Genomic DNA, 24,972 nt, shown 5'->3' with positions numbered 1-24,972 from the left:
AACACAGAAGGTCCAAACTTAACCGATTCGCGGAAGTGGTTGAATGGTGAAACGTCATCAGCTGTCGTCGTTGTTGATAGTTTCAAACTTAACTGAAAAGTGACATACAAAACGAAGTAATTCATCGTCTTATTTTACGTTTGTTTACAAAATACTTAAAGTATGTTTAAGAGCTGGGGAACTTGGCTTGGCATAGAAAACAAAAATGGGCAAGTTAAACAAGAAGGCGAGTCTAAAGTCAATGAAAACCAAAACCATGACATTGCTGGGTCTGAAAGTGAGCAGAGCATTGTTGTTGGGGAAAATGCTCAACCGCCTCAACTTCTCCAAAAAGCCAAGGGCTTCAGTGGTAAGTCTGATTGAAGTTGATAGTAGGCAGATGGACTAAACTTTGTAGTACTAATAACAATTACAGTACACTTGGCTTTATGTGATTACTCGATTTGCTGTAGCTGTAGGATCCCCGTTACCTGAGTAACGTGTCTCTTTACAGGTTACATTTATAATATCGCCAGCATTGCCTCAAAGAAAGTGTCTGAGTCCGTCGTTGAAACGGCACAAAGTCTAAAGATAAGTGTGGAGGAGGGGAAAATAAATGGAATTATTGATAAGGCAGGTATCTCTTGGTATATCTCTTAATTTAAATATTTAACTTCTTTGTTCTGATCAAGTTTGGCCTGTTTAATGATATTTTTATTCCCTCAGACGATTTTGGGTGATTTTCAGAAAGAACAAAACAGATTTGTTGAGGAGAAAAGAGCAAAGAAATCTGGTAAGAACTGAATAGAATGTAAATATATATATATATATGTTTAGTATGTATCCAATACGGTAACTACAGGCGAGGCTTCATTGTTGTTAGGTGCTGCTGTTCCACCATGGGTTGGCTATAACGATGAGGACACCATACAGCAGCAGATTTTAGCTCTCTCAGCTGTGAGTATTACTCCTTACAAAATTTTTATATATATAGAGAGAAATAGTGTGTATCGATCTAATTTCAAGAAAAATCTATCATCATTTGTTTGCTTCATTTGTTGACAGGACAAAAGAAATTTTTTGCGAGATCCTCCTGCTGGGGTGCAATTTAACTTTGACTGTGAGCAAATGTATCCAGTCGCCATGGTGATGTTGGAGGAAGATGAGCTCCTTCGGAAGATGCGCTTCCATCTGGTCCCCAAACAGTGAGAGTGTTTTGATATCACATAATACTTTTGTCCTGTGTTTTCATCATGTGCCTCCCCGCACAGAAGTGGGTTTATTAGAAACAAAAATATCTTAGTCAACTGCAGAGATGATTTCCTGTTCCTCTGTGTCATTGATCTTAGGGTGAAAGAGGAAGTCTTCTGGAAGAATTACTTCTACCGTGTGTCCTTAATAAAACAGTCAGCTCAACTCACGGCTCTAGCAGCACAGCAGGCTGCTGAACAGCGAGACTTGGAGAAAACTGGAACCAGTCCTGAGGGTGTTCATCAGAAGGGTAAAACGATAATGCCTGTGTTTAATCTTCACGCACTTATCAGTGCAAAACCAAAGAATTAATTTGAATACATAGCCACTCACACATAAAGCTAGTGATCAAAGCAGTCCTCAGATCTTTTACTTGACTAAAAGCAGCAATACCTCATTATATAAATACTCTGTTACAAGTAAAAGTACATACGTCCTACATTAAAAATGATACTTAAGTAAAATCAAGTATTGTTATCAAAATAATACTTTCTTTCATTGACTACTAACTACTACATACTACATATAGTACCAAAAGTAAAGGTATTCATTATGCAGAATTGCCCATTTCAGGCTAATATATGCATACTGAGTTTATCACTTTAAAAGGTAGTAATATCATTGAAACAAAGAGGTTTGAACAGTTGAATACTATAATGATAAACCAACAAGTGAGTTAAGCATCGGAACAGTTTTAACATGGTACTTTACTTTACGTTAATACCAGTAGATGGAAAAATAGAAGGTTTACCCTCTAATAGTGTTATTAAGAAAGTAAGTATAAGAAATGATTATCACCTTATTTTTGTCCTTGAATATACTATAGATATAAATTCAAAAATTTTTTTGTTGCAGATATAGTGAAACAGAAAACTTCCCCTGCCATCCGCAGCACCAAACCAAAGACAAATGAGGTAAACCATCTGTTTTCAAAGAATAAAATACCCAAGAAAATACAAGTATTCACCATAAAGCAGTAATTGGACTAACATTAGTGTAATTAAGTTTTGACCTGCTTTTATTTCTGTTATGAAAGGATGAAGAGGAGATGTCCTCCAGCTCGCCTGTGTCTGAGTTTGTGAGTGATGCTTTTGAAACTTGCAAGATAAATGAGGACGACCTACGCAAAGAAATGGAACAGCTGGTTCTGGACAGGAGGGAACATCCAAACACAAAGCAGGGTAAGTTGTTTTGTTTAACTGAGTTATCATGTAGTTAGTGGAGTTTATTAAAGCTCAGTGAGTGACTCGACACTGGGGTTTTTTTTTTTAGAGGGGACTGCTGACTGGGAGAGAGAGCTGCAGGCGGAGCTGCAGGAGTACGACGTGTTGGATGACAGTGAGAACTGTGATGACAACTGGGACAGGGAGATTGAGGAGATGCTAAAGGAGGACAGTTAGGAGACACTTACACAAGCTCCTCCAGCCTTTACTGTTTGAAGGTCAGCAACAGCTTATCATGACAGATTTAATTCTTCCACTGGAATGATTCATTACAGTACTGGTCCTCGAAGAATTCTCAGCATTGAAATGCCACTGATCATCATTAACATTTCAGTAAACTGTGTAAACTGTGACCTGAATAGTTTTAAGTTTTAGGAGTAAATATTCAGTATTGCCTTTCTGTTAAGGTAAAAGGGATATCTTCTGCATCTCAATTCATAATGTGATAATGTGAATGCCTCAGCAGAAAATAGAGCGTTTGCCCCAGGAATTAAGCGAGACGATCTAATATTTGCTGAAAAGCTGCCACTGTTGACACAGGTGGAAATTACAGGATAATGCTAAATGGTAAAAATACTGTCAACTAAAGCTTACTGTAATAGTAGCACAAGTAGACAAGAGTCACAAACTCAGCAAACTGACTCAGCAATGGCTGTTACACAGTAATACTGACCTAAAGTTAGCACTGTTAAACACTGTTAGCTAACTTCAGCCACCATAGGCTGCTGATCATACCAGGCCAAATTAGACTGTAGCAGCAAAACCACTGAATGTAGAGAAATGAGTCAGTGTGGATTTGTTTTTTCTTGCACTGTTCATTTGTAAAATTGATTTAACTGTGGATGTACTGTCTCATTTCAAAAGTTACATAGTCTCACACGACATTTTAAGCACAAATACCAAGACGTTTATCCTCATTAAAACATTCATGTAATGGATGACTGCCTAACTGCCTAGTGCCTACTGCCTAGTTCACAGACCGGAGGCTTCAGTGTGTCCTTCTCACCTTACTGATGTCTACTGTAATAAGTAAGTCAGGAGATATTTTCTGTCATGTCTAGAGGATTTCATGTGACCAGTAAAGTATATCATATTACTGAGCCAACTCTTTCCTTTTACTAATGTAAATGATGCAGTTTGATGGATGATGGATGCTATTGTAATATAACTTAAAAACCTGATAAAAGTGGACAATGAAGTACAATGTAATACACAGTGTATGTCGTGATTGTCATGTTGCTTGGGCCCTGTGAATTTTATTGAAATTAGTGCAGTGCCTGTTGAGATTGGGCCTACTGGTTGGCCTCTGGTTTTGCTGGATGCACTTTTCCTGAGAACTGCTGATCCAAACTACTTCACACTTGACTCTGCACTTCCTTGGGATTCTCATTAGTAAACCCACCAAGTGTGAAGCCGATTGGATGAATGGTTGTCAAGAAAATCTTAAGAACAGACAGACGTTTCTTTTATTTTAGTAAAATCCTAATATGAATGACTGAACATTTAGGATTTTTGTGTTTAAATGCATCACTTCCACATGCACACATATACTGTATACTATAGATGCTGATGTAATGTACTTTGTTGAGATGTGCCGGTCCAAACAAGCTTTGTGCTGTTCTGTTTACACCAGAATTCCACTGTCTTTAGTGTTCACTGTCTATGCTAATGTCAGTTTAGTGTATAACTTTTATTATACATTAATATTTTTTGCTATCTAAATTGTGCTGACTTTTTTATGTTTCTGTTAAAACATAAAAGTAAAAAGGTTGTAAATAGGTTTTTGAAAACCTCTCCTGCACAATGAGCTTATTATAAAATGTGTGAGTTAATGTGTGATAACACTTTGAGACACATTTTGCCCTTTTCATCACATAATTGGGCAGATTACTCCTTATGAGCTGCAAGTGATGAGGGGAGAATAAAATTAGACGAAACAAGTTGTTGGTGACAGTACAGCCTCTTTTCCACGAGTGTACTCTTTATTGCTGAACTTGACAGGAAAACAAAACCTTCCTCCCTTAATCCATTTCAAACACTGCAGCAGTAAATGACACAATGTATGCTCTGTTTGCTCTCTAAGTAAACACAATAATGTAAAACACAGGTTCCACTCATGCTGTTACTACTGTACCCACCAATACACAGCAGAGAGTGCCATAGCTTCTCTCAGTCACAGTATATCATACAGAAGAAATTCTACGTGAAAATGCTCACTTGCTAATGTTATATAAAAGTGATAACAGGAAGAGAATTCAATATTACAACATGTCAGACAGTGATATGGAAATGTGGCAAAATGGAAACCAAAAGAGAGTGAGCAGATAAGAGTAAATACATTTTATAACTGCAAGATGAACATCAAATATGGAAAGAATGCATTTTTATGAGATTTGTACAGTCCTGTGTCCAAGGCATTTTATGTGTGTGGCAAGTTAGTTTTGGCTCAAATAAAGATCTTAATACTCTGCTATGGTTTATGACACTATTGCTGTTTTATGCATGGTTGCCTTAGCACTTTAATTTCCTGTCACAGTAGTAAATAGGTAGTTTACATGCTGTATATTAAGTCACACACAGCTGTCTGAGGCCAAAGATTCTTTGTGTTTTGTATTAACTCACTACCAATGTATGGCAGTAATGTCTAGACAGTGAAACGGCTTTAAAAGAGTAGACTGTGTTGTCGCAGTAGTCCCTCAGCTTTAAAATGTCACACCGGTCCGTGGTCTGTATGATTAGCACAAGTTTGTTCGTAAATATTAACACTATTTACCACTGAGTATATACAAAGAGGGAAATGGTTATTTATATTATGCTCCCATATCACACCTCTGATCTCCAGTTAAAGCTGCATTTATCAGTATTTTTCAATTAGTATAATATCAGATGAATCTAAACGTGTGTGTGTGTGTTTTGCTGTAAGGCGAACCATTTGCGTTGGGGTTCTACTGCCACCTTGTGGACAAAAAATTAATCAGTGCAGCTTTAAGTGAAAACATCCCATCTCTTAAATTAAGCCTGGACTAAACAATGATTTGAAATTTAAAGTGAGTGGAACATGTTTGATTTACACACCAAAACAAAAATAAAAGCACAGAATAGAAGCACAGTATTAAATGTGCAGAAGATACAGTTGATTTTGGTATTGCACGCAATACATGCATAAAATAAACTCAGTGTATTTACTCCACTGCAGTCACATGCAAACTGAATTATTCATTTGAAATGAATGGAAATCTGTCAGCAATTAAGGCATTTATCATTAAGTGGAATCCTACCATTAGAAACCACTAGACCAAACAGTTAGACAGACTATGGGACAGATAACAGCCTGTAAAAAGAGAGAATACTAATTTAACTACACACAACATTTTCTGTCCTTATCCACAGTCATTTCACTTCAGAGTGCAGTGGTGTACAGTACATTTCACATAGTTCATGAAAATCACTATGCAGTGTTAAAGAAACAAAGGCAAGATGAAACAGAACTCTTTGGTTTTGTTTATGTAATACTTTGACTTCCCTTCAAAATATATGGTATTAAATAACACATTTGGAATTTCATTAAAGTTCATTAAATAAATGTTGAGTGACCTCATCAGCTTTGGTCAAATTGATATCAAGCAAATCACTCAGTAGAGCATCTTGTCGTGGACTGGAAAGCAGCAAAAAAAAAACCCCAAAAAACCAAAAAAAAAAACCCCAAACAAACAACTTAATAATGCTGCGTTTTTCCTTAAAAAAAGTTAACATCATCACTTTTAACAAATAAATAACTCAGTAGGAAATACCCAAATAGTGCTACATCATTTGCCTCAGAATAAAAGTAGAAAACAAAGGCAGAGTTATAGAACACAGTGTGTGAGTGTGAAATTGAGTGTGCTTGAAGGTGAATTGGGAGTTGTTATCAGCTACGCACTGCAGATGAAGAAGTGTCTGGCAAGTGGATAATGATGAGGACCGTGTTTATGTCAGTCCAATTTCCTCCAGTACGCTGCGAGGGGTCTCTGCATCCTGTGGATGGGGAGAGGAACCACACACACATACACACAGTGAGGTCAGGTGTAATGTCACTGTGCAAACACACAATCTATTAGTCCATCCTTAAATTTTTGAATGATTATTTTGGACTAAAGTTTTATATTAAAACTGAATCAACATGATAAATGAATAATAGCACTAGCAAACTGACTGGCTTATACTAAGAAACCCACAACTCTGTTCACCCTCCAAATTCTAAAGCTGAACTAATCAACATTTTTTCCATTAATGCTGAAATAAAATGGATGCAAAACAAAAAGTGAAACGTGAACCTGAATTCTGTTCAGTGCAAGCTCCAAATTCTGTATTAATATTTGTGCTTGTGTGCATGATAAACACAAAACAGAGACTGACTAGTGAAAACATTCATCTATTGCACCACTGGGGGTCAAAAGCTCCACTAAAACTATGCAGCGAAAAAGATTTTGTATCCAAATTAAATCTAATTAATGCTTGTTAAGTTAAAGGAGTGTTTTTTGTGAGGAACCCACAATTCTGCAGTTCAGTTCAATCCCCAAATTCTACATTAAAATCAGAGAACACGATATTTCAAATGGTCTTTAAATTTAAAGATCCATTAATGGATACTTTTATATTAACACTGAATCAAATGAATGAATATAAATGAAAAGGATGGCTCTAGTTGAGGAACAAACAATTATGTTAATTACCCTCCAAATTAGAAATTAGTTGTTACAGCAATGTTTATAACATTTCTATGTGCACATGCTGCAAAAAAATGACATGAGCTGAACTGCATGTCTGTATCATTAGACCATTTTGACAAGACATTTTGTCTTGTCAAAGTAGAAAAAGCACAGGTGTCAATAACAACATTAGTGATGGCTCCATGCCATTAAGTCCCAGTAAGCCTGGTCAGTTAGTGATCATGCACAATGCTAGAGTCCTGGAATTAGGTCACTTAAATGGAATGCAGCCATCATTAATGTTACAATGTCTGCTGTGAAGAGTGTCTGTTGGCCTACATACCAACCAATCCTTTGATAAGGACATTAACCTTCTTGTTCACACTGTACCAAGACTAGTGTGTCACAAATCACATATAAACAATAGACAAGAAAACATCAGGCCTGCTAGCTTGTGGCAGAAAGAAAGAAAAGCACTTACTTTGGCATCCTAAAACAAGGTTCAGCACAAAGAGAGGAGCAGAATAGTGAGACAGAAATGTTTACGCTGAAGAGGAGGAAAATAGCCCATTTCAACACTCAGTGGCATTTCATTTTCATTGCAAAATGTTCAGCCCTGATCTTCTAATGCAAACTACACATTATTCACCAATTCTTCTCACTAGCTTTTGCTAGATTAACAAATCTCTTGTCAACTATTATGTAGGCGTGCCACTTTCAGCTGCAAAGCAAGTGGAGCTTCTCACCATTCAGTCATGTCATGATCAGGTGTGTTTGTGTTATAGAAGAAAACACTTGCAATAAAAACTAAATGACAAAATGTTAGTTTGATCTTCAAAGGTGTCACATATGGGCGAAAAACCACCATAAACAGGGACCAGTCAGTTGTATTAAAGAAAGACACCAGTGTGTTGAATTGACAAAAAATCATTAACAATTTATTCATTATATCTATTATATACATTGATAAAATACCCTCTATTCATCATAATGCTCTAGCTTACCAGGACACAGATGAACAACGACAGGCCATATAAAACATTTTAAGTGCTTAATGTGCATTCATAATACATAATAATTTGTAAGACTAATTATTTAAAGTGTGCTCAAATGTATATTATCAATATAATGTTGAAAGCCAAAGAGCCCTTGGTTAATCAGTGCAAAACGAATATTTATTTAGCTTTAGCATTACTTCCGTTAACACCACTTACCTTGATTGGGTTTTCTACTATTTATTAAAATAGAAATAACCAGAATTTATAAATAATTTAAAATATGCAAAAATAATATTTCTGATGTTGAAAATCTATTCGATCTTCTAGTGTGTGCCATTATCTGAACTAGAGTTTGTTTCTGATATTGATAATTACGACAAGAACTCCTAGAAATTACAGCAAGGACAATACCTACGACTCAAACATATATATGATTTGAAGTGAGAGGATAAAAACAAAACCGTTTCTGACATATCCACAACAGATGTGATAAAGGAACAGGAACACATGACTTATAATGCATTCACTTCCCACCCATGGCTGACGTAATGTGAATTCTGTCACAAAAACAAGACCATTGAGGGAATAAAAATATGAGAAATGATGATGAAGGTGATGAGTCATCAGATGATACACCATAACGCAGATGATCATATTTTCTGATCTCATTTAAAAGCATTTCTTTCCAAAGAGTGTGTTTACACTTATATACTTGTTCCTTGAAGGTTACAATACTGTACACATAAACACTGTCAGAAACATCCGTGCACCACAGGGGCAGATTTGGATCACATAGTCTGCTAGCAAGACATAAGGTTTTGGGAACAACATCCATGAAGAGGAAATCATTTTGTGTGATGTGAATTTGAAAACGTAGCATGATAAACCAGATGACCTGTGGTTTTCAATCAGGTGCCATCCTAACCCAGCAGTGAACAGATTTTCTTCCAACAGTAATTTGGTTAAGGGGTCAGCCTTCACCTTGGAAACAGGTCAAACAAAGTCTTAAAACCCAAAAATCTTAAATTAGAAAAAATTCACAATGTAAGATCCACTTTGAGTTGCTCAAATGAAGACCAAGTGGTTGAAAGCTATAGACAAAATCTAGTAAGTGGACCTTGAGTTAAACATTTTTGACGAGTACCTTGTTTAGCCGAATGCTTACTGCACATGTCACAAAGCTGCATGGCCTTCACAACGTTGCTCGCTCCTTTAAAGCCAGTGACCTCTGTGGCAAGTCACGATTGGGTTATGATGGCAGATGATGCAAATTGCTTTTTTTTTTTTGTTGTTTTTTTAACATTGGTGATAATAAAGAGAGGTGTTCAACTGGTGCAATGAAACCAATAATAAGTAGACGAATGACAGGCATGTTACAATATATCACCATTTAAAATTTAAAAAAATATTAAATTATCGATCAACATATTAATGAAAATTATAAATTGATGACATTCCAAAGTTACATTTTCAAAAAGGATGCCTAATCTGTAGTTTTCATGATACTTTTAACTTTAATTTTAACATTTAATTTTAATTTTGACAATATCGCAACATGGCTGTCGTGTATCGAGTTGAATAGTGAACTGAGAGTATCGTTACCCCCCCCCCAAACCAATGATAAATGACAGGTGCTCAGAGGGCAGAAAGAAAGGTGCCAGGCACTGAGGAGCTCAGCATGCAGGGTGGATAGCAGCAGCAGCAGCAGCAGCAGTGGCGGCAGCAGCAGCGATGGCAGCCAATCAGTACACAGGCACATTAAAGTACTCATGACGGGGCTGGGGGAGAGAAATGCACACAGCTTAGAAAACAAGGGAATGTTGAGTCATAACAGCCTCCTCATACAGACATTCACAAGACATGCAGTAGACAGTACGACAGGATGGACGTATCACTTCAGACAAACTAGTTTCACCACTGCTCAGCCATTATTTACCTTAAGGAACAGTTCCTGTTTTTTTTTAGGAGAAATACGCTTACACGCTTTCTTGCTGAGAGTTCCTGTACATACCATTCTCATCTGTATGAGACCTACTGACACTACTGCCAGGAGGTGGTTAGCTTAGCTTAGCATACACAGCAGGCGGCAGCTTGTTGGCTTTGTCTAAAGATAAAAAACATTTACATTATCACCACCCCAAAGCTCACTAATTCAAAATCAAACAAATTCACAGTGGCTTTTATGTCTTGGTTCAGTTTGAAGGTAAGCTGAACAATGACCTTAATTTTATTTAACTCATATTCTGAATGTCTTTGGGGAAAACACATCCACAAGTCTGTCTTACGTAGGAGGGAAACTATATGTAAAATTCCCCACAAAAAGCAAAATGTTTCAATGTGAACTATATGAACTATTTAACATATGTATTTTCACTGTTTATTCAGTTTATCTCAGGACACTTTAAAATGCCCTATCCAAACTGCTATCCTATTCAAATATAAAAACATATAAACATCTGGTAGCAGGCAGTGTCAATGAAATGTTACACATAAATGGATAACAAAGACAAACAGACTATGATTACTTTGTTTACAGTACAAACACGTATTGCTGGTTGTGGAGAGACTAACTAAGGATGCGAGACCAGGGAAACTGTCTTAACCAGCAGGAAATGAGCTACAGACAGAATGAAATATACAGTTAGAGGACTGAGACTGATTCTGACTAGAGGGCTCTAGGAGCATGGACAGCCTAAATCCACAGACACAGGGTAATCACCTCAGCTGGCCTAATTCTGGAAAAGACCAGAGGACTCAGAGACCATATTTGGGACCATCACACCTGTGAGGCAAACAGTTTTATAAAGACAAAAATAAACAGAACGAAGCAACGCTGGTCAGCTTGGTTGAAGTTTAACCTCTCAGGAGTCTACAACATCTACATCGCTACACTATGTGCTTGGGGAGCAAGAGGGTAACTGTGCACCAACACAATAACAAAGTCCTCTTCATGGGGACGTCTATGCTCATTTTATCTCTGATGGTGATGAGCTGAGCAGGAGGTCTTGTGAGGCATCATTATTCTAAAAGAAAATCTGCTTGCTGGCACCAAAGTAATGGCCAGCTCCTGAGAAGATTCATTAAAGACTTATTAAAATAACTTTAACCAAATCCCCTGTGGCATGTAGTCCATGTAATTACTGCACACTATGCTCTTATTAATGCCTTCAAGCCAGAGGCACTCATTCCAAATGTGCCCCCAACTCAAGCCCTTGCAGTATTTTCACTGACTTATATTTACACATTATATTTTGATTTTTATGACTGAAGACAATAATTTTTGTCTTCACTCATAAAAATCAGGGTGTGTTTGTGTGTGTTTGTCTGATCACAAGGTACTTACACCCATCCATAAAACAAACATCATATACAGTGCTTGTTGAAGATCTGACGGAACATTCTGCATCCCATCAGTCCAATGTGGTGTTTTAAAAATTTCAAATAACTAACCTGATAACTAATTAACACTGAGAAGGATTTTGGTAACTATATTTTTGAATATCATCTCCTGAATATAAAATAACCATGATGAGGAAGCACCACAGTAATAACTCATTATTAATAGTTAATAGTAACTTTCTTTGATCCATAAATAGGGCTTGTGTTCTGGCTGGTGATATTCCTTACATTTTATTTTTGTCACCAAAGCCCATGAAAAAAACAAAACCAGCAATTAACTGATTTAACGAACAAGTATCAGTGTGTCCAAAACCTGATAGAGCTTTTTCCTCTGTTCTTCTGTTATAACTCACCACTGAGCCACACTGTCGCACAAAACGACACGTTCCTTCATTACCATGAATACACAATGTAGTTTATTTTGAGTCACTCCCAAATACACCATTGTGCTGCCAGAAATACTTGTTAGGACATCAAACGTGCATTATTCAATGACTGAAACTAGTCCCTAACAAATGCACTGATACTCTTTAAATAATGAGTGTTAAAATATACAGCCACAAGCGGTTTTAAGAAATGACTGAGCCTTTTTTTTAAAAAATAGAAACAATAAGTTATATTTTGTGAGCAGTTTTTACTGATTCAGGTCTTCAACAGGAAGAAATGATCTTGAGGTTGAGTGCAACAGTGTAGGGAAGTGGGAGAGTTGAGAGGTCATTGACTTTGATGAGAATATGAAAAATACTGAATGCACCATCTTAATATAAGCTAATGGGAATTGTGCAAAATGGTCACTCTGGGCCAAATACCACCATGTGCAAAAACCTGTGGAATGAACGCTTGTAAATGTAAAATACTGTGTCAACAGCATGTTTCACCAGTTCAAAACAACAAACAGAACATTAACATTCAGTGCTGTTAGTAAAAACAACAGGCTAGTCTTCACACAGGCAGCAAACCTCTTTCACTTATCAATGACAATAGTTACAATCTAAATTTGAAATTTAGTTTTAAATTTAAGTGAAGTTCAAATTAAAGATCCAATGTGTGGAATTTGGGGTTTAGTGAAATCTAGTGGTGAGTTAGCAGATTTCAGCCAACTAAATACTCCACTCTGTGGCCTTCACTCATGACAAAGCCAAAGTCTCTCTGTAGAGCCTGTGTTTGGTTTGCCCATCCAGTGCTACTGCAGAAACATGGTGGCGCAACATGGCAGACTCCATGGAAGAGGACCCGTTTCTTCTGTAGATACATAAAGGCTCTTTCTAAGCTTCTTAACTTCTGGTGATTACACACTAATGAAAATGCAGTCCTGAATATTATAATATAATATATCCCCCTAAAGCCTACAAACTGGACCTTTAACAGTAACTTCACTTAAAAATTGTAAGCTGCTTCCATGAAAAATAAAATTCAAATCTTTGTCTGCTACAGTAACGTAAAAAGAACCTCCAAATTTAAACTGTAAAACCAACAGTTTTACTAAAACAATTTCAACCACATTGCAAGGTATAGGATTATACTGCTTGTTAGTGAAAGGGAGTGGAGTCAGACGTGTTCTAAACATTCAAGTTTGAGTTCATGCCTGTTATGACCCTTTACACTGTGTCATGTATTTTTCACTCAGGTTTAGGAGTCACACTGACAGAAGTACATGCAGGCGGAAGTCACGCAGCACGCAGACCTGCAAACCCATGCTGACTGACTGATTGCACCAGTCTGGTAGTTACCAATTGCCTGAATGGAGACATGGATGGACTCTAGGTCCATTACAAGATTTCCTCATTTGGCAAACTTCCCCAGTCTTCACTCTGGCTCTACAAATACAAAATTGAGCCAATCAGAGACCTTTCCGTTTCCCTGTCTGGGGAAATGTTGAATGGCAATCTTGAGGTTCTGAGCCCACTTCTTTCCAAATGAGAATATCAACTAAATGATTTAAAATGTCTACTCACTTCATAACTATACATATTTAAAGGAAAAAGCTACACTAAGAACTTGCCATAAGCCTTTTAGGATCACAGTACAGTACTGCTACCTGATGGTCCTGCTGACTGTAAATCAATTAACAGCTTCACAGTTTGTCCTCAGAGATAGCAGACTTGGCTGCTTGACAGTTAATGGCTTGGATTTGCTTCACGACTTTATTTCTCATTTCATTACTTGCTTTTGGCCACTTTGTGTTCCATGTTTGGCAACATAAATAAAATTTTCAGGTCACTGGAGTTAGTAAACTTTGGTGCACTGGTGTTTTTTGCCATGACATATGTCTCCTTTGCTATACATACATCACATGTAGCAATATTCTAAAGATGGTGAACAACTCATGTCAGATCTCTAATGAAGCTATGAAGTAATGAAGACAGATCTATCACATATTAGGAACCAAGAGGCTTTTTTTCATGTTTAAACATAAAATGGAAACAAACTGATAGGCCTTGATGTGTAGTTCTTGTAAAATTACACTCGCTGGTGGTATATTAACTTAATAATAGCTGTAAATCTGCAGTGGAAATAATGACTTGATGATGTATAGCTTATAATGAGTAAATTAAGTGAGATATATTGCCAACAGATTTTCTAAGATTAAATTTATCTTTAAATTCATGCAGTTAAACATCAACAGGATGATATTTCACAATAATGGCTTAGCTGAGAATAGAATATGTCATATGTCATAGAGTACACACTAGCAAATGTGCCAAACTTAGTATTTTTAGGTACATACATAGTTTTATTATTTCTTTACTTTATTTATTTACTGTTATTCATTTGCTTATGTTTAAACTACAAAAAACACTGCCTTACTGTGTATCTTTACTACCAGGTTTGAAGAATCTGCAAAAATTGTTTCAGTTGAATGGGGGAAAAAAATTGTTCTTCAGTGTAGGTGGGTCTCTGTAGTTCCCATTGCTTCACTGGATGTTCATTATTTGTCAGCTGTGTCCTGATTTTGCTTCTCGGACATCATTAACAGTGGCCTTTTGGTTCACTAACTGACCAAATTTTGAGCAGACAAATCCAGCGAACTGATCAGCCTGGTGAAACTGATTAGGCCTATACTAGACTACTGTGTAGTGCCAAATACTGCATGCAACTCTGCCTCTTTTATGTGTATTTAATGTTAAAAACTGGATATGCAAGTTCCCTTTGAAAATCATTTGGTTTTGATTTATGACGTTAATGGATTAAAGTGACAGTAAGCCCCTTGTGCACTGAAACCAAAACGCTGCTATGGTGTTGTGATCAGCGTTTCTTGGTGTCCTACTGCACATGCTTTTGGTCAGCAACATAACTGCAGTGACACGACAACAGTTTTGCTACTGTTATCACGCTCCCTAATCATAATCTAGGCCAGAATTGTTTTGGTGGTCTGAGCAGTCCAAACAATGAGGCTTTGTTTGTGAGCTGCAACCTGAGTGCCCCTCACTTCAACCATCACACAAGTCTGAAAAGACTGTAAAGAATGTGTGAAATTTCAACGTTCTAAATCAAGTCATTTTAAACATCTTAGGCACACTGAGAGGGAGAACAACATTATCACTATTCAAAATAAGTAATAACAGTAATAATAAGTAAGTACAGATCAGTGACATTGCCTTTTGTTTTCAGGACACATCATATGGCCAGCACATGTGGTTAGATGCAGAGCATAGTACTACATTTCAGTGACATTTCTGTTCTCACGTTTCTCATTTGATGAAAACTAAGTAAGAATATTCTCTAACAATGACTTTTTCAGATTTTTTCACGTATACTGTTGACATGTGGACTTATTGGTTGAGAGATTACAGTTATATCGGAGATATCAGACTTGAAGTTGATCTGACACAGAAAAAACACACCAGTAACTTAAAAAATTTAAGGTATATTTCTGAGACTTGAAATATTGCTGTTGCTGGTATGTTGTTTCTGCTGGCTTTTGTTGTGTTGGTGAATCTACAGAACTTCTAAGGCTACTGATCTAACACTACAACAACGGTTAGCCAGGTTTTTACAAACTGTACCTGAAAACAGGCGCATCTGAAAGTCTATATTCTGAAAATCACAATAGTAAAGCAAAGAGAGAAAAAAATATCAGCTGAAATCAAGATCAAGCAAACTAAATGGATGACAATTAAGAACTATAAAGCCAAGGTAAGGAAAATCACAGGAAATAAAATGCCAAACTCTGGTGAAAAAGGTTGCATAAATCAAGAATGCTGCTGTGCTTTCATGCAGCTAACAAAACAAAATTAAAAATGGATTTAGGGATAGTAATCAGGACTCCAACAATGACAGGTGCAAAAAAAAAAAGTGCAAGAAAGAAACAGCATGAGGCATTGGCACCCCCTTATTGGGAGTACAACATTGTATCTGGTAATGGCAGGGACAGTAAGCAAGTTCCCAGCAACTTATTTTAATGTGCGTTTTCAATTTTCAAGTTGCAAAAACAAAGTTTAAATATCAAAAGAATAGTTTTTATGCTTGGCTGAAATGGAAAAGTTGATGAGTTGATAAAAACAGAATGCAACAACATGCAATGAAAAGAGACTTCCAATAAAAATAATACTTGCCCCCACCAGCAACCATGAATATCACCTAATCAACTAGGACTGAAGTCTTTATAAATTGAAGAGCGGAAGCAGTAGTGGTGTAAAATACTACAATTCACTTAAACTTTTTCTTTCAATAGACTCTGATCTGAAAAACCCCAAATGCTGACATAGTTCCAATAGCAAGGGAGGGCAGAATATTAATGAAGTAGGAAGTAGTACAAGTGGTACTAAATCATTATTGTTCCCACATTGGTTTCACTAGGTGTCTTACCTCCTGTAGCAAGTCAGCCTGCTCTATGGCCTTCAACACATTCTTTTTGGATGTCTCCTGAGCTTCCCCACCCAGCAGGAATTCATCCAGAATGAAGTAAGCCTTCTCAAAGTTGAAAATAATGTCCAGCTCGCAAACCTGTTGTTTAGAAATGAAAAAAAACAACAACAAAACAGTCATTAGGAATGACTAGTGTCTTATAAGTCTAGGTTCAGCAGGTGGCAAACATATGATTAACCATGACAAGGATACACATTATATAATGGACACAAGCTGAAACATACACTTCCAAAGTATTTGTCCAGCAGCTCCACATATCTGTGGATGATCTCCAGTGTGATGAGCTCATTGTCCTGGTCCTCTATGGCACAGCAGAAGTACAGGCTGGCATATCTGAAACACAATGACAAGCCAGCCAACTTCACATCTTTCAATTTGAAAACTGCAACATCAACCTGACAAATTAGGTAGAGGAAGAGCTGACTTCATGCATTTTTATCACTTAAAGAGGATCTCCAAGTGATATATATATTGTCTCCCAGCTCACTGCATTAGTGCTGAGAGAGCACTTCTCTGTTATTATTGAGAATCACTGTTTACTGAGTGCAGGGTATTCATTTAAAAGCCAGAAGCCGGATGCAGAAGGCTGTACGAGTTAAGCCTCATTCTGCCATGGTTCTTTATCCCTATAATCCCTAAGGCACTCTTTAAGCATGTGATGATTGGCTAATAAAGGAGCTGGTCAGTTGATCCCTCAGAGCCAGTGGGGCAGGAGGGCACAGTGGATGAAGTTGCAGATTTTAGAACGACAAGTAACAAGTCTCAAACTCAACAGGGCTGGAACTCGCTATTAAGAGTCATAAAACATTACAGGTGTGATTTACAATGAATTATTAATGTATATTATAATTTAAGTGTCGTATGGATGCTAGTTATAAACTAGAGGTTGACTGATGGGGTTTGTAATACATATGACTACCTAGATTCACCCACATGCACCTCAACAATCAGCTGTAGTAAGGGCTCATAGAGATCTATAATTGTCCATGCATATTTTATGACCACGCCACCCAATCTGCTTATAAATCCACATTGCCCAAAGATATAACTGCAATTCATGCATCACAACCATTTCAATCAACCATTTTGATAATCTAAAAATAAATTATGTTATTTTTCATGCGAATATATATTTGGATTTTTTACTTATGGTCTAATAAAACATGCCAACTGAATACATCAACTTGAGCTGTGGGAAGTTTTTGCTATTTTCTGACATTTCATCGACAAAACGATTGCAATTATAGTGATAAGGAAAGTAACTATTAGTTACAGCCCAAGACATGCTGTACATGCTGCTGTTCTCTGCTGAGAAAGGCTGTGTCTTGAACCATAACTAATGTAACAGACAGCTGCGCTTTATTAAAAGCTCGTACTACACTTTACCGGCTGTGTTAAAACTAAATTGTGTTACACCCTACTATAGCTGTGTGCCTCAGATCTCATATTTCGAGATCCCATTTCAGTCTTCAGTGGCCTGAACACCAAACAGCAGCAACAGTCAATGTCTTCGTTGTATTAAAAGTACAGGATTTCCACTGGGTGTGCTTGGGCTCGCTTGGCTTTGGGGGCAGCTTGTACCTGAAAATCTGACCTGACACGTAATCATTTTCATTTTGTCTCACTAAAGTTAATGAGACTTATTATATCAACTCTCATACAGCTGTATCCACTGAGTCTCCCTGACAAACGAGTGTTAAGTTAGAGAGCTGACAGCTACATAGAACCATGGTGGAAATAAAAATCCCCTATTTAATTACACATAACAGGTTTTATAGGATGTAATACGAGTCTGTTGAATTGTTGAAGGCAAAAACACAGACAAAAAACTATTTATAGTAAGAGAGAATGTTAGAGTGAATTTAAGAGATAAAAAAACATTCGTGCAGTTGTGCAATGGTGCAAAGTCGCTGACTAGCCAGCGGCTTGAATGCTGTTTTTGTCTGTCACTGTTGGGTCACCCGGGTTCACCAATACTCTGCCTGCCCATCCGTTGGCACAGCAACAGGATATAATGAGGCAACATTAATGCTCATTCTTGTCGTAGTCTGAGTGCAGTCATGGTTTCGTTGTCTCTTTGATAACACTTTCTCCTGATACTCTAACTGAGCTGAGCTCTTCCCATGGAAGAGCGAAATATCCTATTCTGTGGGCGTTCAACCAGAAAGCATTTTGTACATGAACATTTCTACCCACCTCTTATATACAATCTTGAGGTCTCTCCACTCCAGAAAGCTGCACATTTTGGGCTTTCGAGCCAGGACCGTCTGCACCAACTCTCTGGTGATCTTCTTTTTCTCCTTATCAGACAAAGGCACGTACCACTTCTGAAGCCTGAGCTTGCCTTGTCGACTGAAGAGAAGCATGAATTGCATCTGGAATGAAGAGATGAGAGAAAACAGGAGAGCTGTGAAATACGATGGGAGAGGAAGGAGTGGGTGGTTGAAGACATCTGCACAAAAAGAAAAAAAGCATTCAAAACAATCACTTTTTTGTGTGAAACCGGATGTAGATATCAAGAGTCAGACTGATTCTGTCAACTTGATCCAAATTGAGGAAATGATTAGTGTGGGAGGTGCCCAAAAATGTATAAATTAAAAGACAAATTCAATTTAATCGGCTCAACCAATCTCAGGAAAATAATAACCCTTCGTGTAATGGCAATTTAGTGGTTAGGATATCGGTAATTACGCTCTGTGTACAGTCTTCTGCCATGTGTTCAAGATAAACAGCGCACTATTTTTACTTCATGGTCAAATTCAGCCTGTTTAGAGACAACATATCCTGTGTTTTCAATTCAAGAAACAATAAAACAAATAATACGGAACGAGCATTTGTATAATCAGTTCGAATGCCAGTTATCTACATTTAAGCCAGACCAAAAACATGACTAAAATCATCATCTCTTTACCGTTATCAGCACAGCCTAACGGAAGTACCGTTAACACCGTTATTTAGCGGTTAGCATTAGCCTGTCCAGGCAACGACGAGCCTGTTTTAAATATGTGCGACTAAGTGTATATGTACGTTTTAATATAAAACATGAAGAAATACACACTCTATGTTACTTACCTTGTATAACAACACTGTATTTGCCTCTGAAGAAATGAGCCACCCAACGCCACCCTGAAACACGACCAGTCGGCATCAAGCTTCTGATTGGCCAATTAAGCGCTCACAACGTTGTTCATTGGCCAACGTTTTATAATAGTCTCCGCCTATGCATTATTGCTGATGTGATTGGCTTGTTAACACATCAATCAATCCACAAGCTGCCGGTCACTTCTGCCCCTTAAAACGTTACCATCAGAAGCATCAGCTGAATGTTTAAGTAGAGGCCGTGTTATTCATATGTACTTGTCTTTTATATTTGATGTTATGTGCTGCTATTGTTAACCTTAAAATGTGTATGTTATCCTTTTGACAAAAAAAGAAAAGAAAAGAAAAACAGGAACCTTTGCACCCTCCTGAACACGGGCAAACTAATCATGATCATGCAGGTGACCTCAGCCAGGATGTTTGTTCCCTCACTGAGTGAAATAGGGTCTTCTCACTTGAAGACATCAGATTATTGACTGATGGCCTGGACCATATTGTTTTGTTTGGCTGTCAACCTCGACACAATAGGGTTAGAGCGAAATACACTTAAAGGAATAGTTCAACATTTTGGGAAATACACTCATTCTTATCCATGCCAGGAGTTAGATGGGAGATACAGCCAGCCCTTTCAGATTTAAGCATTTTGACTTTTTTCAGATGGTGACAGCTTATGTTCATATGGTGGGAACAATGGGGGAAAACAGACCACTCCCTCCCTTTCAAGATGCATTAAAACCATCAGTGGGAGTCTTTGCTGAGCCTGTGTCTAACATGTCATAAATGTGTTCATGGATGACAGTATCCTCTACAACATGAGTAGCAGAGGATACTGAAAGACACCAGTGCCATGAAGCATGATGCTCAACTCTTGATCTATGTAATGATGATATTCACCACAGGTGCAGTACAATAAGACAAGCCTAAGGAAAGTGTCAAAGGGCCAATAAAGAGAATTAGATAAAGCCATTACAGGCCCGTGGATTACAGTAATCCTATCTACTAGCATTGGATATCGCACACACATCACATTCCAGCGCAGCTGAAGAGGAAGATGGAGACCACTGCTCGATGTGCCGCCGTGCTGTTTCTCCTGCTTCTATCTCAGGGTAAGTAACTCTGCACCTGCATGAGGGATATTATTAAATCATGTTGCACTCTGCCTTAAAATCTTAGTGAGTATGCTCACTATTATGTCATTTTTGTGTCTTTATGTAACCATGCCAACCAAAGTACCATACAGAAGATTTGCTGCAACAAAATTTGGCAGTTGCCATGCCTCTTCATTATGAAGAGGTGTGTTGATAATGACCAGTGGGAAAGTTTATTGTTTGTAAAAGTTATATTATTTTAGTCTTATTTGTTTTTCTCTCAGTTCAGATTTCTTTTATTTTCTTTCTGATTTCTATTTGATGTCTTCATCACATAAACACAAATCATGCAGATTAATTAGAGATATTTGTGACATTCATGCGAATCACATAGAATTACCTGCTAACAATTCATAAATTATTTTATCAGAACATAGGGTTTAGTTGATCTCCTCCTCCTTCTGTAAAATTCAGTTTTAGCTTTCACATTTAATGTCACCATCTGCTTCCACATTTCATGCATCTATTGGCGTGGTACAGCCCTGATCGCTGTTCACTCCCAGGAGGTAAGATTCATAAACTGCTTAAAAGAGATTTGAAATTTGATTTTGACTCACTCTGGGAGCAAACTCAGGATTAAGTCTTGCATGTATTTGTCCTTTAGGAGGAGGAGGAGGCTACCCAAGAGGGAGACGTCGTCCAGGATGAGGAACTGCAAGAGGAGGACCAGCAGGTGATCGAGACATGGACACGAAACATCAAAGCCTGCACCTGTGACTGTGAATCTGCTGATTCACCGACACGTATCCCACCTGTTCTGCCAACCTCTCTGTCGCCACCACCGCCTCAGGGTCACCCACTGAGCTGCATGCCAGGTGAGGACGCATGTTACAGGTTATTTATCAGGCCACAATGTTTTTGAAGAAGTGATAAATGGGGTGCATAACACGTGAAGGACAATGACATGGCAGGGAATATTACACATGAAGATTAATGATGGGTAGAGCTGTATCCTGCAAATGTTTGAGTGTCTTGTGGACAAAGAGAGCTCCAGCTGGTGTGATGGATCACACAGCTGATGGTTGCTGGCTGTGTCCTTATATACACTCCACCTACTCTTGGCTCTTGGCTTTCCATCTCTGCAGTGGTGTCACCTTCTGCTCACCTTCTTCTATGCCTTGACATTTTTCAACCAGGTTCTTACTTTTAGTTAAATGGTTATCAGATGTATTATATAAACGTTAATGGTTTGGGTTGAAGAAATGAGCAAGTGTGAGGAAGAGGTCTGGAAGGGCAAATGCTGTTAGATAATCTCATTACCTGTGCAGGAATGTGATGAGCAGATTAGGGAGCCCAAAATAGGACATGCCCTTCACCTAATAGCATGATACCGGGCAAAGCAGCACACATCAGATGACGTCCTGATCATCTGTTCCACACAAGCCTTCAAAGTGCCACATCTTAGTTCAAGCCAGATCATCGCGAGCAGAAAGCCTGGTCAAAGTATTTTAATAGAGAGTATTCAGTAGGACAGTATACTGTATATTGTTGTGTTTGTGAGGCTCTGTGAACTGGTTTTCTTTGATTTGTACCCCAAACCTGTCAACTCTTTAATTAATTGGATGTGCAGCTGTTTATTTTGACACAGCCATAGCACAATGGCAGTATTCAGACACTGTAGTCACTCTGAGCAGTGAATAGATTTTACCAGGGGAGGTGGACATTGCTCAAGGTACACTTTAGTCTTATGTCGGGCAACAACCAACCGGTTTGAACATCAGTATTATTAATGCAAATGTGGAACAAAATAGTGTCAAATCAAGACTGAAACTTACCAATTAAAAAGTTTTAATGCCAGAGTAAATCACATGGTTGTCCTCCACAGAATGCTCTTATCACAGAGCCCTGGGCTTTGAATCTGGGTCTGTGACATCAGACCAGATCAGCTGCTCCAATCAGGACCAGTATGCTGGCTGGTACTCCTCCTGGATGCCCAACAAAGCTCGCCTTAACAACCAAGGCTTTGGGTATGTCATGACAACCATTCTTCTTGTTTTTATAGCGAATACTCCACAACAAAAGCATATTTGTTCATTCTTGTTAGATGCGCGTGGCTCTCCAAGTTTAACGACCAGCATCAGTGGATCCAGATTGACCTGAAGGAGGTGGGAGTGGTGTCCGGCATCCTCACCCAGGGTCGATGTGATGCTGATGAGTGGATTACTAAATACAGCGTCCAGTATCGCACTGTAGAAACCCTCAACTGGATCTATTACAAAGACCAGACAGGAAACAACAGGGTAAGCACCCAGTCGGTGATGTGGACAAAAGATTTAAAGTGTCACTGTGTCAAAAGAACAGTTAAGTAAAGGACATAACTCTTGTCAGACTTTATTAATATAAGTTGCATTTGTCAACCACAGAGATTCAATAAAAAGTGAAAATTATTTTTACAGGACATTAATGACTGCTTATTCAGTTTGAATCTTACTTTTGGAGTCTATCATTGATGCTGCTATAGTTCAAGACTTCCTGAAACAACATAGTGGATATTGTTGACTTGCTGTAAGTCCAAAACCTTTCACTCACTGTACTGTACATCACAGGACAGTGGAACTCTGACTTTATACTGAACCTGTGTTCACACATGGATCATTTGACCATTTCATTAAGGAAATACAGCAGCGGACAACCTCACAATACCTGCTTTTGTCCAGCAGATCAAGTTCACGGTTGCAACTCACCACACTGAATATTTACGACATTTCAGTGGGCTTCCATTACATCTTACATAAAAACCATAGCTGAAAGCTGTCGGAAGCAATCAGTCATACCTTGTAAATTGTTAATTTATTTCACCTCTATATTTTTTGTAACTGTTTATGCACACTTTTTGCACTCTTCTTGTGTTCTTGTGAGCTGCCACAACAGGTGAATTTCCCCACTGCGGGATCAATAAAGTTCATCTTATCTTATCTTATAAGTAAAAAAAAAGTCGTTGGTACCAACACTAAGCTGTTGTCTGTTAACTTATAGTCACCCCATTTAAATAAAAAATAACTCATATGCTCTATTAGTGCTCTATCTTTTAACATAACTCCCCTCTGTGTCCTCAGTTAGCACAATGAATTGAAATTCTATTTTAGTTAAAAAGAATAGTTTGTTTTTGATATGTTCTGATATGCTCTGAGATGCTATCATCTGTAGGAATATGAGCACAGTGATTTCACTGTAATTGACCTTTAGACGTAATTTTTGTCTTGATGCCAGTAATTTAGACTTGTCTTCTTCTATTAAACTTGCTGACTTGCTTCACACTGACTCAGTGGTCCCAGCTTGTATGTGAAAATGAAATAAATTCGTGCTAATGTTATGCTGAAGAGCTGCCAGTCACTTTTTTAAAAATATTTTCTTTTCCTGCATTTTATAGAACAGTCTCTCAGAAATAGGCAACAGAGGTAAAAGAAAGGTTTGGAGACTGGACCTAAACAAGTCAAGAGAAAAATAACCAGGAACTATTCTGACAACTGACCAATTGTGACTTTTCAAGCAATTACCAGACACACACTGGTTTCACCTTCTCCAAAGTGAGAATTTTCTGCTTGTCTGTTGGACATTATTGTTGTTGCATATTGTTGTAAATTGGATATATTTGGAAAATAACAGTTTGTGATGTAGTCACTCTGAACATCATATAGGATGTAAACGTCAGACAATTTGACTTATTAAGTATAAAACAGATACGGCACTCATTACCACAGCAGGAGCAGAAACAAAGACTAGTTTGACTGAGGATGGAGTACCAAGACATGATAATGAAGTTGTCTTGTGAATCTTGTGTACTTTCTCCTCAGGTCTTCTATGGGAACTCTGACCGCTCCTCAACAGTACAGAACTTGCTGCGCCCACCCATTGTAGCTCGTTACATTCGCCTGCTGCCCCTGGGCTGGCACACCCGAATTGCTGTGAGGATGGAGCTGCTGATGTGCATGAACAAGTGTACCTGAAGTGCACTCAGCCTGCTTTTTCATTCCTTCTGTCTATCCGTCCCCAGCCAACCTGTCGCTTGCCAAAAGGAGGACATTGGTCCAACACTGAAAGATCCATCATGTAACTTTGTTATGACCTTCATCTCTTTAAGACATTTGGCTTTCTTTGGTGATGCTCAAAGTAAACTAAATGTGGGCAAGTGGACATGTTTCGTGTCCTTTGATACACAAATTAATTATTTTAATATGTAAATACAGAATAGGACACTTTCTTCAATGCATACGGGGGATTCGGTTTAAAATGCAATTTTAAGGCCTACTGCCTTAAATAAAGTTACGGGTATAAAACAAAGATTTGATTGTTTATTCATCAACTTTCTATAAATCAG

The 24,972-nt window shown here is 37.9% G+C and overlaps 3 protein-coding genes across 4 annotated transcripts; 2 read left to right on the top strand and 1 right to left on the bottom strand.

Annotated features, from left to right (window-relative positions):
* Nucleotides 1-13: 13 nt before the first annotated feature.
* Nucleotides 14-4,923, top strand: LOC124061054 (synapse-associated protein 1-like). Its single transcript, XM_046392565.1, has 9 exons — nt 14-349; nt 494-612; nt 706-772; nt 863-936; nt 1,045-1,184; nt 1,329-1,480; nt 2,086-2,144; nt 2,267-2,411; nt 2,503-4,923. The coding sequence occupies exons 1-9, from the start codon at nt 163-165 to the stop codon at nt 2,628-2,630; spliced, it is 1,071 nt and encodes a 356-aa protein (XP_046248521.1). The 5' UTR covers nt 14-162; the 3' UTR covers nt 2,631-4,923.
* Nucleotides 4,398-19,592, bottom strand: LOC124061057 (AP-1 complex subunit sigma-2). Of its 2 annotated transcripts, none has more exons than XM_046392568.1 (5): nt 19,480-19,592; nt 18,604-18,782; nt 16,632-16,740; nt 16,348-16,485; nt 4,398-6,467 (listed from the first exon to the last, which is right to left on the bottom strand). In XM_046392568.1, the coding sequence occupies exons 2-5, from the start codon at nt 18,780-18,782 to the stop codon at nt 6,420-6,422; spliced, it is 474 nt and encodes a 157-aa protein (XP_046248524.1). In that variant the 5' UTR covers nt 19,480-19,592; the 3' UTR covers nt 4,398-6,419. The 2 variants fall into 2 exon arrangements, with proteins under 2 accessions (XP_046248524.1, XP_046248525.1); XM_046392569.1 differs by lacking the exon at nt 4,398-6,467 and adding an exon at nt 9,289-9,917.
* Nucleotides 19,593-20,557: 965 nt separating this feature from the next.
* On the top strand, nt 20,558-24,967 carry LOC124060969 (retinoschisin-like). The gene is made up of 6 exons (XM_046392421.1): nt 20,558-20,612; nt 21,135-21,160; nt 21,262-21,469; nt 22,480-22,621; nt 22,699-22,894; nt 24,449-24,967. Exons 1-6 carry the CDS (start codon nt 20,558-20,560, stop codon nt 24,599-24,601), a joined length of 780 nt encoding a protein of 259 aa, XP_046248377.1. The 3' UTR covers nt 24,602-24,967.
* Nucleotides 24,968-24,972: the final 5 nt, after the last annotated feature.

Source organism: Scatophagus argus, chromosome 6 (assembly GCF_020382885.2).
Source record: "Scatophagus argus isolate fScaArg1 chromosome 6, fScaArg1.pri, whole genome shotgun sequence".
In the NCBI taxonomy this organism is placed as follows: domain Eukaryota; kingdom Metazoa; phylum Chordata; class Actinopteri; family Scatophagidae; genus Scatophagus; species Scatophagus argus.
Note: the sequence above shows the minus strand (reverse complement) of the source record. Positions and strands in the feature narration are given on the sequence as shown.

Coding starts and splice junctions, on each gene's coding strand:
- LOC124061054 (XM_046392565.1), top strand. CDS start 163: ATGTTTAAGAGCTGGGGAACTTGGCTTGGCATAGAAAACAAAAATGGG. Junction 350..493: donor AAAAGCCAAGGGCTTCAGTG/GTAAGTCTGATT, acceptor GTCTCTTTACAG/GTTACATTTATAATATCGCC. Junction 613..705: donor TAAATGGAATTATTGATAAG/GCAGGTATCTCT, acceptor TTATTCCCTCAG/ACGATTTTGGGTGATTTTCA.
- LOC124061057 (XM_046392568.1), bottom strand. CDS start 18,782: ATGCAATTCATGCTTCTCTTCAGTCGACAAGGCAAGCTCAGGCTTCAG. Junction 16,486..16,631: donor TGGACAAATACTTTGGAAGT/GTATGTTTCAGC, acceptor TCTAAACAACAG/GTTTGCGAGCTGGACATTAT. Junction 6,468..16,347: donor AGGCTGACTTGCTACAGGAG/GTAAGACACCTA, acceptor CCCCATCCACAG/GATGCAGAGACCCCTCGCAG.
- LOC124060969 (XM_046392421.1), top strand. CDS start 20,558: ATGGAGACCACTGCTCGATGTGCCGCCGTGCTGTTTCTCCTGCTTCTA. Junction 21,470..22,479: donor CCCACTGAGCTGCATGCCAG/GTGAGGACGCAT, acceptor TGTCCTCCACAG/AATGCTCTTATCACAGAGCC. Junction 22,895..24,448: donor ACCAGACAGGAAACAACAGG/GTAAGCACCCAG, acceptor CTTTCTCCTCAG/GTCTTCTATGGGAACTCTGA.